We start from the raw sequence: 15,873 nt of genomic DNA on the forward strand, positions 1-15,873 counted from the left end.
GGTCTGGATTCCTGGCCAGGCAATGAGACTGCTGACTCCCTTGAAAAGGAGAGTGCTGCAGCTTTCATTGGCATCGCTTTAGGCTTTGCCAAAAAAATATTGAATACCTGGATGGCAAGAAGATTTATGGACTTCTGGCAAAATCTTCCAGGGTTGGCTCACTCCAAGACGTTTATTCACCTTTCGAAGCTTGATAGCAAACAGTTGTTGGACTACAGTAGGGATTAACTACTATGTGTCATTTGAATCATCATATGCAGAAACTCGAACTGTCGAAAGACAGTGTATGTCGCCTCTGTTTGGATAATAATGAAACAGGTGAGCACATACTTTGTGCCTACCTTGCTGGGGACTGAATCAGGTTTTCAGAGTTCGGCACAGCCGTACTCTTACCATTCGATCAGAAAGACCACTCATAGAAACTAATCGGCTTCATTAAGAAGTTGGGTTAATTCTGTTGAGTGTGAATAGGTGTACGCCACAATAAACCCTTGCAGGTTTCGGTGGAGGGCCGAATAGGTCCACTCACTTTGGACCTAACCTAACCTAACCCCTATCGGGGTAGCTTCTTGTCTGTTTGAAAGTTATGAAATTCTTATCTTTCCTCATTTACTGCTCCCCACTATAGCACAAACGTTTTCCTCCCACCTCCACTAGTTCGGCCAGGTACTAACCTAGTGAACGAAAATTTAAGATTTCAAGTCAGTATGCTCCCATCCCAGCTCCATTTAACATATGATCAAATTAGTGGCACGTTTCTTCCAGAACGAAAGTGCCTATTGTGATTTTCTAAGCCCCCTAGTGGGTGATGGAAGATAATACCTATACGATATGAAACTTGTGATATACAAATGGACGATGCGGAGAACAAGGGGATTAGATTAGATTGTTGGTGAGCTAGCCCACGGCTTGATTCACTGCGACCTTTTCAGAGCTCATTATCTAGCTTGATCTCTCTGATGAGACTTCATAGCCTTGACACTGACCCCTTCATACAGTGTCACCGATAAAGTCCGCATCAAATGGGAAACTTTTTTATTTATCGTTTTATGTGAAATTTGATTTTGGCAGAAGATTTTGCTTAAGAAATGATGTCAAATGGCGTCTACAAAATAGGTCACGTGATTTCCTTAACCTGTCAAAATTGACATTTAAGAAAAGAAACATCGAAAAATGATGTTATTCTTCAAAATATATCCAAAAATATCAGGGGATAAAAACATTTTCTTTTGTAATTTTATACCCACACACCAAGTTTAAAACCCATAATAAGTATTTTATATTTTCACTATTTTTCCGCATTTCTACTTTTTCTACTTATCAAAATTTAAGCACACCTGTACTAAATCATTTATTTTAACTAAACTCGTCACCAAATTTCTTTTTTTGTAATATAATAATATTTTAAGAGCCTCTTTGATGTTAAAAACAAATTTTGAAAAATAAAAGTTGTCAAACTTGATGCAAAGCAAATGGCCTCACAATATGAATTAGAACAAAACGGAACATTAGAAAACAATATCTTAGAGTGTTTATTGTTTTTTTAACAAAAAATACAGTGGAATTTAATCTTAATTAAAAGGAACTAAAAATAAACATGTACCTATACCTAATAGCAAAAAAACACGAAAAAAAGACTCACGACATTAAATACACTACATTTCTGTATGTCTTTCATCGCGTTCTATGCAGATAATTGTCCTTCTTGATACATCTTTTATTAAGTTGCTGATATTCACAGAGTTTCTAATAACAGTTTCTAGGTGATTCACGTCACGAAAAGGTCTTTGTTTATAAACGATTTGTTTTAAGTAACCCCACAAGAAAAAATTTAGTGGGGTTAAATCTGGCGACCTAGGCGGCCATATTTGCTCCATATTTCGCCCAATAACTTTGCCCCTAAACATTTCTAATAGTTTCTCTTTGACTTGTTTTGAACTATGAATAGGAGCCCTGTCACATTGATACCACAGACTGTGTCTTATTTCAACCGGCATATTGTCCACTATATCACTGATCTCAGTATTTAGAAATTGCAAATAATCCTGAGAAGTTGAATTGTGTCTAGAAAAGAATGGTCCCATTACCTGATTATTTAAAACACCGCACCACACATTTGTTTTAAATGAATATTGGTCCCGACATTCTATCACAAAATGAGGATTTTCCTGAGCCCACCACCTACAATTCTGGGAACTGACTACGCCGTTCGATGTGAAGGTAGCTTCGTCGGTCCATAGGATTTTGTGAGGAAATTTTCTGTTTAATTCTACTTCTCCTTGGTACCAGAAAGAGAAATCTAGTCGAACATCGAAGTCTCTTTCCTTTAAAGTATTTATAAATTTGGGTTTGTAGGGTTTGAATTTATTTTTATGTAAAATTGCTCTTACGCTTTCTCTTTTAACGCCAGTTCTATCTACAATATTGGTAATACTTGATTTTCCCTGTTCGATAACATCCAGGCAGACAGCCAACTGAACCTCATCATTATTGCGTGATGGATTATGACGTTTTTTAAAAGTATTTTTAACTGAACCAGTCAGTTTAAATTTTTTTAAAATCCTACTTACAGTGGATTGCTGTACATGTCTACCAGGATGTCTTGCGTTAAAAATATCAGCCACTTGTCGATGCAATGTGTTTCCACCACAAATTAGCACAATTTCAATTTTTTCTTGTAAAGATAACATATTATTTTAATTTTCATACATTACATTGAACTAACGGGCATTAATTTATTCAGTGACAGTGACGTTTTCTAAAACACATTATGTAGTTTCATATTTTTTCACAGCCTACCCAGTTTTTTTAAATTAGTGTTGTTAGCGGAGTAGGTAAATGTAAATACTATGAGTTTTTTTCTTTTATTGAATGGGCTTCAAGAATCACGAAATGATGTTTCCTAATGTTCCGTTTTGTTCTAATTCATATTGTGAGGCCATTTGCTCATTAAAAAACTCAAGTACTGTATAGTTTTGAAAGTAGAAAAAGCAGGAGTGCGGAAAAATAGTGAAAATATAAAATACTTATTATGGGTTTGAAACTTGGTGTGTGGGTATAAAATTACAAAAGAAAATGTTTTTATCCTTTGATATTTTTGGATATTTTGAAGAATAATGTCATTTTTCGATGTTTCTTTTTTTAAATGTCAATTTTGACAGGTTAAGGAAATCACGTGACCTATTTTGTAGACGCCATTTGACATCATTTCTTAAGCAAAATCTACTGCCAAAATCAAATTTCACATAAAACGATGAATAAAAAAGTTTCCCATTTGATGCGGACTTTATCGGTGACACTGTATAGCTGGCAGCCTCTGGTTTCTCTTCCCCGCATCTTGCGTGTTTCAGCCTTGCTATCGCTTCGTATTCACAGAGCACATGCAGTGTGGTTTCTTTCTCTTCCTGACAGGACCTTCATTGGGTTTCTTCTCTCAGACTTATGGTGCTCATATAACGGGGCTATGCCCCGTTAGTAGACCCACCACTACCCTTGTGGTTTAGTAGATCTTCCGTGAATCTGGGCGATGGTTTCTTTATGAACTCTTTCGCCTCCCCATTCCTGGGAGCTCACTCCACCAATCTATCGATTCGGCTTGCATTCATAAATTTATAGATGACTTTATACATGCCCTCATATCGGGATATCCAAGCTAGAGTGACCCTATTTGGCTCCTTGAGTTAGGTCAAACAGCTTTCCACCAGTCTTGAGAAGACTTAAAATGAGTTGTCGGAGAAAATGGCAATAGTTTTATTTATGAGATAAAGGGGAAAACTTCCCGTAGACGGAAGTATACTGCATCATCTGGATGCCTGAGAAACGTACACCAATCTATAATAAGAACTACGCCTGTCACAAAAACTCACCATAGGCAAGAACTCAGTCCGCGAAGTAAAGGCACAACCTCTAATAGATCCAGATGTTTTCTATCCTTCTCTTCTCTTACGGGATAGTAAAATTGACTTGTGGGAAACTGCACTAACTTGGCGTAGAAATTTAAAGAATAATATACTTTCTCCAACAAGAGACGGTTTTTCGAGTTTGAAGTTCTTCCGTAACATGAGGAGTCTATTCGGATTCACTGCTCTGTATAGTCCGTGATCATGAAAAACAGGTTTACTGTATTTTTGGGGCAACTACTCGGGAAGGCTATACATTAGACGTCGTCGGTATGGAATTTCTTTACACCAGATCCAAGAAGTTTCTGGCTTTCTGCTTCTCCATTTGAATACACGAATTACACGAAAGGAAAATATATTTGAAATAACTACTTCTAATGGAGTTTATGCTGGGAGTGAATCAAATAAGTGTGAATGTCTTCACGTACTGTTGTCGTGAAAATAGTAGATCAAATTTTTCCGTGTCAAAGTTGTAATGTTATGAATGAATTGTGTATATGATGAAGTATACTTCGTCTTGTAATGTTATTCAGAAAGGTTCTGATGAGTTGATAAGACAAGTCTACCATCATGAATTGGAAAAAGTTATTTTCTTATAATAGTGTTCATATGAAAGTATTTTCCTTTCGTGTAATTCAATGTGCATGTGGAAGTAGTAATTTCTATAAATGATCTTCACATTTTTCTCAAGAGTTTATTCAGAGATTATTGCTCTCTTACTTTCTTCGGAAGCAAGAATCGTATAAAGATAAAGAAGTAGAAAGTCAAAAACCTTTCTTTTCCGCAAACTAGTTGAGTCCATACTTTTGAACGGAGGAAAGTAAAGAATTTCATAGCCAGATAGGTAAGAATGAAGTGTTTTCAACATTTTGAACGATTCCAGATGTTGCCAATCACTGTCTAGAATCGTTAGTTAAAATTTTCCCGTATCTAAAATTTTACAACTAACAACTGGATTTTTCAATAGCAAAAATATCGCTGGGAAATTGGATACGTAGAATTTTATACTTCTGGTTTGAAATGATTTTTTCGGAAACATTTTTTCTACACCAGAACAAAAATACTGTGTCTTAACGAACGTTTTTCTAACAAATTTAGCATAGTCATGATGTGACTAAGACAAGCTTGCTGTCTGATCTGAGCCTTATAAAGCATCAAAAGTTGCTGAGGGATGTATAGTTTTCTGGTTCAAAACAGTGATCAAAGCTTTTGAGAAGCAGCCTTTGTAATTCCAGCGACATGGTTGTGCCAAGACATATTAGTGTCCATTTCAACCCCCAACAAACTTATGGAAGCAGAAAGTAGAATTGTCTAACCTGACATTATTATATCCGGTTCGGAGACATTTATCTTCTTGGAGAAAACCGATGCCTGGATTTTTGTGGCATTGAATTGAACCCCAATTCGAAATCACTTCTAGATCTTCATTAAAATATGCAACCTCCTGATGCGGGTGAAGGTGTGCCTCCGTAGCCGATGTCCTGGAATACAAATGGAATGACGAGACATTGAATTGAATCCCAATTCGAAATCACTTCTAGATCCTCATTAAAATATGCAACCTCCTGCTGCGTAGCCGATGTCCTGGAATACAAATGGAATGACGAGACAAGTGTGCTGTCGTCAGCAAAGCAATATATTGGATTCCTGTTTTCTTCAATAAGTCGTTGATACACAATAAAAAAAAGGTTTGAGACCATATGGATCCCTGGGAAACACCAGCGTTTATGGTAAAACTATTCGAGAGATATCCATCGACTGCCACTTGCAGGAACGTTTTTTCAGGAAGCTGGAAGCCATACACAGAAATGATGCGACAAGCCATAGCATCGAAGTTTGACCAGCAAACCCTCATGCCACATACGGTCAAATGCCTTAGAAATATCAAGCGCAACAGCTCTTGATTCTCCATGTTTCTCGATTGCATTCGATTGCGTTATTTCGTTGGTGGTCAAATTGCGTTTCTTTGGAGGTCAAATTATTCAGCTAACAGTGGTCCACCCTTTTCTTCAGATTCTAAGTTTTTCACGGCAGATAGGAAGCACCCTGTATACACCGTTTCTGTCCGTTTCAGAGTCCAGGTAAGGTTGGGAGAACACGATTTACGATCATCGACAGATTGTCAGGTGTATCATGGTAAAAGAGTTTGTTCAGACAACCCCGTGGACATCCCTGTGCTCAGTACACTCAGACACCCAAATTACCATACAAGAACATTGAAAAATGACATAGCCCTGGTGAGACTGAAAACAATTATAACTTTTACTGGTAAGTCTAATTCATTTCTGTTCGAATGTGCTTTCTTATATTGTTGATTTATATCTTAAATATTCACAAGCATAAGTGAGTCAGCTGAGTGATATTTTTATAACTCATCGCATTGAGAAGTGCTTATTCATTAATATACTCGGGATACAAACAGAAATATCCACACAGTTGAATTAATATTAAATTAAAAGTAACCTATAATACCCGTGTACATAGTGTCCAAAATAATGGATGAATTAAAATTAAATACAATAACAATAAAAACTGACTAATAGTCATTGACTAAATGTATTAATGAATTGTAATTTATAAAAATGAGTTTTCAATATCTTTTTGGTCTTAAGCAACGATGTATTGAAATATTTTGCAGGAGTATTACCCCGTTTAACGTATCGACATAGAGGAGAGTTCTGGGAACAGTTTGTTCTCTTAGAGGGTAAAATGAATAAGGTGAAAAGGTGCTCTTATTGCTCTATTCAAAATATTTAAGCAAATTATTGGTAATAACGATGAACAATTTATTTGTTTGTCATCATTTTTTTTGTAAAAATAATATAATTTGATATGGAACACTTATATTTCAACGATACAAACTGGAGGTCTCGTCTTATTTGCAAAATTTCATCGTTTTCAGTGATTCGAATATCTTGTTCAAAGCAACGAATTTTAAAAATCGATTTTCAATACGTTCTAATCGATGGTTATATATCATATTGTGGACACTTGATACTTGAACATCTTCTCGGTTTTGCTTAATTCCGACAAAAGTTTGTGAAATTTTCAAAAAAAATAGTCAAACGACATTTTAAATGAGGCATCACTCAGATTTTAAGGATTGTGTGCGCTCCTACTAGAATGATGATGTAATTTAATTGAAAACTAGCCTACAAAAAATGAACTCAAAAATAAGTTTGGCGTGTTTTTGCATATTTTAAGATTTTCCATAGGGACGCAATATAGAGGGTGGGAGGTTTTCAAATTGACACTATGTAAACAAAAGGAACATATGAAAATCCAAAGATATGCATATCATAAACATATGACCTGAAAAGTCCCGGGCCTAGGAGAGAAAATTCTTTTTCGTCCATAATTCGCTTTATTCATCAACGTAATCCCCATCAAGAGCCACACAATCATTCTAACGCCGCGCCGCTATATTTCAATACCCCTTTAGTAGAACGATTTATCTTCTGCCTCAAAATAAGCCTCAGTTTCATTCGAGCACATTTTTTAACGGCGAGCATTTTTTTGGGGTCTGCGGAACAGCCAGTAGTCGCTGCGAGCCAAATCTGGCCAATATGGTGGGTGTGGGAGCAATTCGAAATTCAATTCATGTAGTTTTGCCATTGTTTTGGTCAACTTGTGACATGGTGCCTTGTCATGATGAAACAAATTTTTTTCTTTGTCATATACGGTCGTTTCTTTGGAATTTCGGCCTTTAAAAGCTCCAATAACGCTATATAATGTTCACTGTTGATAATATTGCCTTTCTCAAAGTAGTCGATGAATATCACACCACGCACATCCCAAAATACCGAGGCCATAACATTTCCAGCCGATTATTTTGCTTTTGTGCGCTTTGGAGGAGGTTCACCAATTGTTCTCCATTCGGATTACGATCGTTTTGATTCCGTAGTGAAGGATGGATCCATGTTTCATCCATTGTCACATATCAACGCAAAAATTCCGGTTTATTATGTTCAAACTTGGCCACTGCTCAGAATCCTCAAGACGTTCTTGTTTTTGCTCAACAGATAGTTCACGTGGCACCCACTTTGAAGAGAGCTTTCTCATAGTACGCTCATGCAATATAAAGCCAACACTTTCTTTCGATATCATTATTATGTCAGCTAACTTACTTCACTTTTCGATCACTCATAACAATTTTGTGGTTTATTTTTGTTTATTTAGACGTCCACTGCGTTCTGCATCATCGATGTATCTACGATCACGTTGGAAATCAGCAAACCAACGTTTAATTATTGTTTCTGATGGAATGGAGCCACTATAACACTTTTCAAGTCATTGCTTCGTTTGAACGGTGTTTTTCCCATCAAGAAGCAGTGTAAAATTCAAACACGAAATTGTTTTTGATCCATAGTGTTGAATATAACAAAAGTAGTGTCACTCTTATTACAATAACTCACAAACTTATAGGTAGAATAACAGAAATTTCAACAAGAAATTTCTCGAGCCTAACACACACATCTGTGTGTGTTAGGCTCGAGACTTTTCAGCCCATGTAATACATGAAAGTTTCTTTCAGATACAAACAGGAAGAAGAACATAACATTGAGTTTCACGCTAATCAATTTTTCCTATTCAGTATGTTCTCCAATCATTCTTTGTGAACTTGAAACAAATAATATCAACGGGAACGCTACAAAATATAACATATAAAACACTACGTCACGATAACACTACGTAAAAACATTCATATGGAATTTGATTAAATATCAGACAATTTAGTTTCTGTTTGTTCATCAGCTCTTATTACTACATAATTGGTCGCTCTCCTGATAATGAGTATCTTCATAGTTGAAAGACTAAAATGGTCATATTTTTTCAGACTTTATACAACCGATATGTCTGCCATTTGAAAGGAAGTTGGACAAGAAGGTTTTTACTGGTCAAAAGTTCATAGTATGTGGTTGGGGAAAAACCGACTCAAGTAAGTTTTGACGCATGTTTATTTGTTTTGTCCTACTCATCTTCTAATGAAAAAATAAACCAGCTAAATGAAAATTTTATAATTCTCAATAAAATGTACCATACTCAAAAGCTTCCAATCGATAATCAATTGAGAAATGAAGCAATCACGAATATTAAACATCTGAATACATATGTGGGTTGAAAAATATTTTCAAAATTTTCAGTATTATTTGCTGAACTTTCTTGGAATGATAAACTATTCAATCGTGATAAAACATCGTAAATTTCACTCATAAATAAATAATTGTTATTCTCAATAAATAGTTACTTAAAATTACTCGTCTCGAATAGACAACAATTTGTTCGCAATGAACGATACTATATATCTTCACCGAAGTCCTTATACAGAGGGTTCGTGAAGGCAAGATGGAAATATTTGGCACTTACTTGTGAGTTCCAGACATATCTCCAGCTATCCTGGAGATATGTCGTCTCCTTGTCATCTCGTTCTGGGTGGTCCTCGAAGGATTCTTGTTGAATTTGTGCCGAAGGGGTTGAAACTCCACGACGCGAAAAGTTCGTTTTCACGCTGCACAAATCCTAACCACTGCGCCAATTAAATGATTGGAACGAGTAAATAACTTTTTAAAAAGAATTTATTTTACAAACTAGAGTCTCTTACGAGAGCTACAAACAGAATGATAATTAATATAATGTTAACTGGATGCTAACTGCATGTCGAGATAAGGGATTCCTGGACAATCTTAGTCAGCTGAATCTCCGTGTGAATGGCCGTGTCATGGGAACTATCACCACGTAACTCACACGTCTCTTTCCGACTCACTAACGTAATTACGTTGTCTAGGGATTGTACCACAGTCCCCGTATAGCTGATCTAATGAGTGAATTTTTTGCTGGTATCTTTTTTGCAACACTGTTTTTGACAGATCGTGTCTTGTGTCATTGTCAAACTTGTTCAGTTTGGTCTATAATTTAACCATGAGTCGACTTACGAATGAACAACGCTTGCAAATTATTGAATTTTATTATCAAAATCCATGCTCGGTGGAAAAAGTGAATCGTGCACTTCTTCCAATTTATGGGCAGTTTCGCCGGCCTACTGAGGGAGCTATACGGAAGCTTGTGACTAAATTTCGAACCCAGTTAACATTATTGGACATTAAACCACCAACGTAGAGTGAGGACCGAAGAAAATATTGCGGCTGTATCCGCCAGTGTTCGTGATGACCGTGAAATGTCGATTCGCCGCCACAGCAATTGGGCCTCTGTTACTCCACTACGTGGAAAATTTTGCGAAAGGATTTGAATGTGAAACCTTATAAGATACACCTGGAGCAAGAATTGAAGCCACACGACCTCCCACAACGTCTAACATTTGGTGAATGGGCGCTGGCAAAGTTGGAGGAAGATTCACGTGTGCGACGTGATCAATGCATAGAAGGATGGAATGTGTATCGGGCAGATTCATTTGAGAGATAACGGCGTGGCTGAATTACAAAAATAATCAAATAATAGTAATAATGAATGGAAAATCTTAATATATGGCTGCCGTCGGGGTTTACATGGTGCCTCATCATTTAAGAAAAAAAATGACGTCAATATGTACAGGGTGTCTCAAAATACGTCATTTAAAAAACATGTCAGTTTAACGGGGCTCTATCGTTATAACGGGCGATTCTTCAATGTGTACAGGGTGTCTCAAAATACGTCATTTAAGAAAATACATGACAGTTTGACGAAGATAGTGGTTTTTAATATCATAAGTATACAATTCTCTATACAGGACAGCCAAACGAAAACGCAATAGTCGCGTCTTAGGAAAACGCGAAGACCTGTTGTTTTTTTTAACGAAAATGTTGATCCAGTAAAGTAAATGAAAAATTACACTGTTCTTTACACTATTATGGTTTTCGAAAATAAATAAAGTGCTAGAATTCTTCAGAGGGAGTCTCAAATGTAACAATTATTGATGAATAGGTGAATTCAGTAAAGGTCAATACCATTCTTCAACTACTTCTAAGTCGTATGCTTCTTTTCTTTACTTTGAATAAATTGATGGATGTAGCCGTTACTACGTGATAGAAAATCATAATGAAGAAAAGAGACTTGAAACTTTCTATGTTTCTATGTTATAGAATGAAACTACAGTTACGTTAGTTACAAATATAAGTGGTAAAAAACATAGAAAGTTTCAATTTTCTTTTCTCCCTTTACTTTGCTTAAGTGTGCCTTGTATTAGGAAAATTTCTAGGTATTCAAATCTATTGAACAATTCTTGAATTTGTCAATTTTATTTTTTAAATATCATACCAGTACTGTCGAGTAGATCAGAGAAATCCTGCTGGATATACCTCTTAAGTCACTTCAGTATCATGTTCGTTCTGTTTGAAATTGAAATTAAAACTTGAAGGAATGGTAACGCAGGCTGAAGACACTTTTGTTACATTTCATTCATTTCTAAAAAAGTGTATGCGTTAATCATGTTTTTTTCAGGAAATTTGGGGGGATCTCCAACACTTCAGTTTGCTAGCGTGAGTGTATGGGACCAGAAGAACTGTAATAAAGTTGTTCCACCAGAGGTGAGTCTTGAGTTGTTAATGTGAACATTTTTTCTGGTAATGTCAAAAATATATTTTTTATGATGGAGTTAATGTAAATAATAAAATAATTGACAATATAAAAAAATCGAACTATACAAAATTCAAGACAGAACTATATTTTGGAATAAATTGACAATTTTGTAGTTTCACATATTTTTTTATTTGTCGTATTATTCTTAGTATTTTTTTTTGTTTTTGATATGTATGTTACATTGTCCCTGCTATCTGATATTGTGATTTTTCAATAATATTAAATTAAATAATCCCAAGAAATATTATACGTTTAGGGTTATTATACGTTTAGGGTTAGATTAGGTTAGGTCCAAAGTGTGAGGGTCAAATAGAACCACCTATTATTATTATCATTATATATGAGGTCTGTTCAAAAAATGAGGTGAATTTTTCTCAAGAAGTTCATTATATCATCAATTTCTATTTTGTCCCCTTGAAAGTAATCCCCTTGTGCGATCGTATTTTCCAATTCTCAGAGCAGTTCTGATATGCACTTTTTGGTATGTCCTTGATCTCTCTCAATTATTCGATTCTCATCTATCGTCAAAAAACGCCGTCCTTTCATGTGTCTCTTCGTTCTTAGGAACAGACAAAAATCGCAGTGGGGCAAATTGGGTGAAAACGGAAGCTGAGGAATATGATTACTGTGTTGTTTTTGGCCAAAGACTTACGAACAAGCAGTGGCGAGTGAACAGGTGCATTATCGTAATGCAAAGTCATGAATAGTTTTTCCACAGACTGAACGTTCGTATTGCTTCTCCCAAACGGCGCATAACTTCAAGATAATATTCCTTATTGACCGTACGACCACAATAGAATAATACAACCAGTAGGCTCTCTTAGCAGGTAATCCGCCCGAGTTGCCGGGGACCTTCAACCGCTCTTAGGATGAGATTCTCATCCAACGCGTTCAGTGCTGTAGTATCGAAGGATTCGACGGTACCACGGGCTTCGGATTAGTTATAATGAACGGTCGGAAACTTATATTGTGTTTAGTTTATTCGCTGTTGGTATTATTGTTTTTAGTTTTTGTAGTTCGTTATAAGTAACTTATCACAAAATCTTCTATAGTATCATTTACCTATTTACCATGAGCTCACGTCCATGGTAAAAGAACGAAATTGGTTCAGCACTTAGTTTCGAGGTCACCGACAACTTTGTGAATTTATGAATGAAAGTAGTGAGAGTGAACTTATTGGTTGAGTTTTACTATGGTACGACTAGGTGGCAGGAACTCCTGATGCACCGCGCCACGGTAATTAAAGAAAACAGTGGGAAAAATCTTGTCATTTGATCGAACTTGGCGTCCTTTATGATCTTGGCTCTCCTAGGCTCGTCCATTGGGTCGATTGGAATTTGGTTTCAATGCCATAACCATATACCCATGGTTTGTCATCAGCTAGACCCGTTTTTTTGTAAAAATTTAGCAATTTTGGAACAAACTTCGCTGCCACACGCTTCATACCAATTGCATGACATGAGCCACCAGGTATGCCAACATCCTCAGCAACTTCTCCTATAGTGATTCGATGATTCTCCAAAACAATCTTTTTCTCAACATTTTCATCGGTTTTTGACGTATCATTCTCATCTTCACGACTTTCTGTTAAAAGCTTGTACCTACCACTTGTAAACATTTTTATGACTATATCATATGACTATACCATACTATATCACCGTATACCACTGTCAACATTTCTAATGCTTTAGAACAGTCAATTCCATCTTTTACATAAAATTTGATGCAAATTCAATGATCCCTTAGCAGAAAATCGTCAAACACGCAAAACACTTCCAAATTTTATGTATCTCACCAAAAAACTAAAACAGCTGAAACTGTGAACATATGTTGGAGACAGTGTACATAAAAAAATAAAAAATCTCTAATCGAATGTACGTATTAGCCCGCAAAATTTGAACATTTACCTGTGGTTGTGTTCGTTTATATCTGCTTTCACTCATTTCTACTAATAAGTGAGTTTATAAGTAACAGCTGATTGTACTATTCTGATGAAGAATTTACCCGTAGCTCAGCTCAAGCAATATAGCTTGACTCTTGAGATTTATAAACAATATACAAGGTCGGGGCAATGAAAAAATGTTCATCAAGGTTCAATCTGTATTTATGAGTAGTTATTACTTTTCTGCTGGACCAACGTATCGGTTTTGCTTAGCCTTCATTGCATTAACATTTCACATTACAAAAAAAAAATCTGCAATCCATTGGACATCACTATGGTAACTCCAGAATCTTCTGAAAAATAATGATGAAGCCAACATGCAGGTATTTTCTATAGGTACTAGATCAACTTACTTCAGTGGCTGGTGACGATTCTATTAGAGAAAAAATAAATATAATTCTGCTAATACATGAATCCCAATTAAAAAACTAATCAATACAGTTTATTGTATAATTTTCATTATAAAAGGGTTTTACAAAAACCGCGACACGTGTTTCGTTATAAAATAGCTTCCTCAAGCATATTGTTGTTACTGATATTGTTATAGAATGACAAAGATAAAAGTTCAATTTCAGAAAAATCGGGAGTGTATAAATTATCATGTGGGTCATGTCCGACGTTTCATATAGGTCAAATTGGAAGAAAGTTCAAAGCCCGCATAAAGGAACAGATTCAAAAAGGCTCAATATCTTATGAACGATCAAACTGAATTGAGTAATTCGCCATTATTGTATCTGTTCGTTTGTAGGTAAAAATAGTTAGGAATATTCACAGGTATGCTTTCGAAAAATTTTTCGACATTGGAATTCATACCTGACCTTTGCAGGTAGATTCATTATTTAGGTAGACGAGTAGGTACTAGGTTAGAGTATAAAATGGTTGTAATTTAGAAGTAACTCTCAGTTTATTCTTGAGGAAGAAGCTATTGTATAGTCAAACACGTGTCGCGGTATTTATAAAACCCTTTTATAGTAAAAATCATACAATAAACTGTATTGATTAGTTTTTTAATATGAATTTTCATCAAGTATCAGCCAGTTCTATTCAATTAATGAATCCTATTGCAGGTTAGGTATAGATAAACTTAGTCGTTCTAAGAAAAATTTTACTAATTGTGAACTACTTATTTGCGTTAGGTGAAATAACTTTCAGGAATAACTGGTAGAACATAATAGTGATAGCATTTTTTAAATTATATCAGCAAATATAAAAGCACAGTAGGTATGTGCGCAATAATTGTGATAGCTGGTGGACTGATTTAGCGCTAATTGAGTTCCTTTCGGCGCAATTTAATTGTTTTAATGGCCACCAAAAATCCCATCACTGTACGCCGAATTGTTATATATTTCTCCAACTTGTCCACCTTATCTTTGGCATTGAAAAGGAAATCAGATAACCTGGCATGTGGTCTATATGCCACTTCCACATTGTTTTTTTCTGAAGAAACCCGCAATTGTCTCTATTCTGAAATAACTTTTTCTTGATTTCTGGTTGTTTCACCTGAGGGTATATTAATCTGTAAGTGAATTTACGGCTTTGTTTTCTGACTCACTTCTAAATAGTATCTGCGTTGAAACCATTATTATGACCTATCTGTGCAATTATATCAATTTCCTTCTGTGCAACATTGACTTGTAAGCTGCTAATTTATGACTGTCTGGCTGGAAAAAATCGCTTGGGATGGTAATGGCTGTATAGCTAGGTTTTCTGAAAACATTGGACTCAAATTCATTCTGATTGTATGTAATGCTCAGGTCTAAGAAATTTATCTGTTTCTCTATCTCTGTTCCGAGTGTGAACTGAATGTTGCTATTGAGATTATTCACGAATGTCATGAATTGGTTCAGCTGTCGTGTAGTACCTCTGAAACAGATGAGAATATCGTCTACATATCTGTACCAAAAATAAATATGTTTTTTACCCAGGTCGGAATTTACTATAGTGGTCTTCAAATAAAAATAAAAGTGGTAAAAAACATAGAAAGTTTCAATTACCTTTCATTCATTATGATTTCTTACAACGTAGTAACGGCTAGATCCATTAATTCACATATTGTTTTTTGTATAAACTGTTTATACCATCATGTGCTGATCACTCTCTTATTCAACTCCATTTATTCGCAAAACAAATTGAATATAATCTCAACAATAATCAAAAAGGAATTGGAAGGAAAATATTTTCTAGGAAAGATTAGTGTTTGGCTTTTTACTTCTAAATTTGTATACAAAAATTGTAAAAAACTTCCAACTTCTACAAAGATGTGTAGATCACTAATAAAAGTTACTTCCAAATACAAACTGGAAGAAAAAAGCTCCCTCAATTCAATTAATTTCATAAACTTTTAGTCATAAGAAAATAACTTTTCCTATTCAGTTTGTACTCCAAACATTCGTAATGGAATTTAATCCGATATCATTTCAAGGAACACTACACAATATCATGATATAACATTTCACTCAC

The 15,873-nt window shown here is 35.4% G+C and overlaps 1 protein-coding gene and 1 long non-coding RNA gene across 4 annotated transcripts in view; one reads left to right on the top strand and one right to left on the bottom strand.

Annotated features, from left to right (window-relative positions):
• The window catches only part of LOC141484985 (uncharacterized), a 28,758-nt gene extending 19,035 nt beyond the window's left edge, over positions 1-9,723 (bottom strand). Inside the window, exon 1 of the long non-coding RNA XR_012466926.1 lies at positions 9,267-9,723. This is a non-coding gene — a long non-coding RNA (uncharacterized lncRNA). The remainder of the gene's footprint in view (positions 1-9,266) is intronic.
• LOC111512304 (melanization protease 1) overlaps positions 1-15,873 on the top strand; it is an 85,976-nt gene that overhangs the window by 69,505 nt on the left and 598 nt on the right. For all 3 annotated transcript variants that reach the window (XM_074180784.1, XM_074180785.1, XM_074180786.1), the window contains 3 exons: positions 5,974-6,167; positions 8,737-8,838; positions 11,334-11,419. In XM_074180784.1, coding sequence (XP_074036885.1) covers positions 5,974-6,167; positions 8,737-8,838; positions 11,334-11,419 — 382 coding nt within the window. The remainder of the gene's footprint in view (positions 1-5,973; positions 6,168-8,736; positions 8,839-11,333; positions 11,420-15,873) is intronic.

The sequence above is a fragment of the Leptinotarsa decemlineata genome, unplaced genomic scaffold (genome assembly GCF_025532065.1).
Source record: "Leptinotarsa decemlineata unplaced genomic scaffold, Ldec_3_MD MMD2_tig00026299_RagTag_RagTag, whole genome shotgun sequence".
Taxonomy (NCBI): domain Eukaryota; kingdom Metazoa; phylum Arthropoda; class Insecta; order Coleoptera; family Chrysomelidae; genus Leptinotarsa; species Leptinotarsa decemlineata.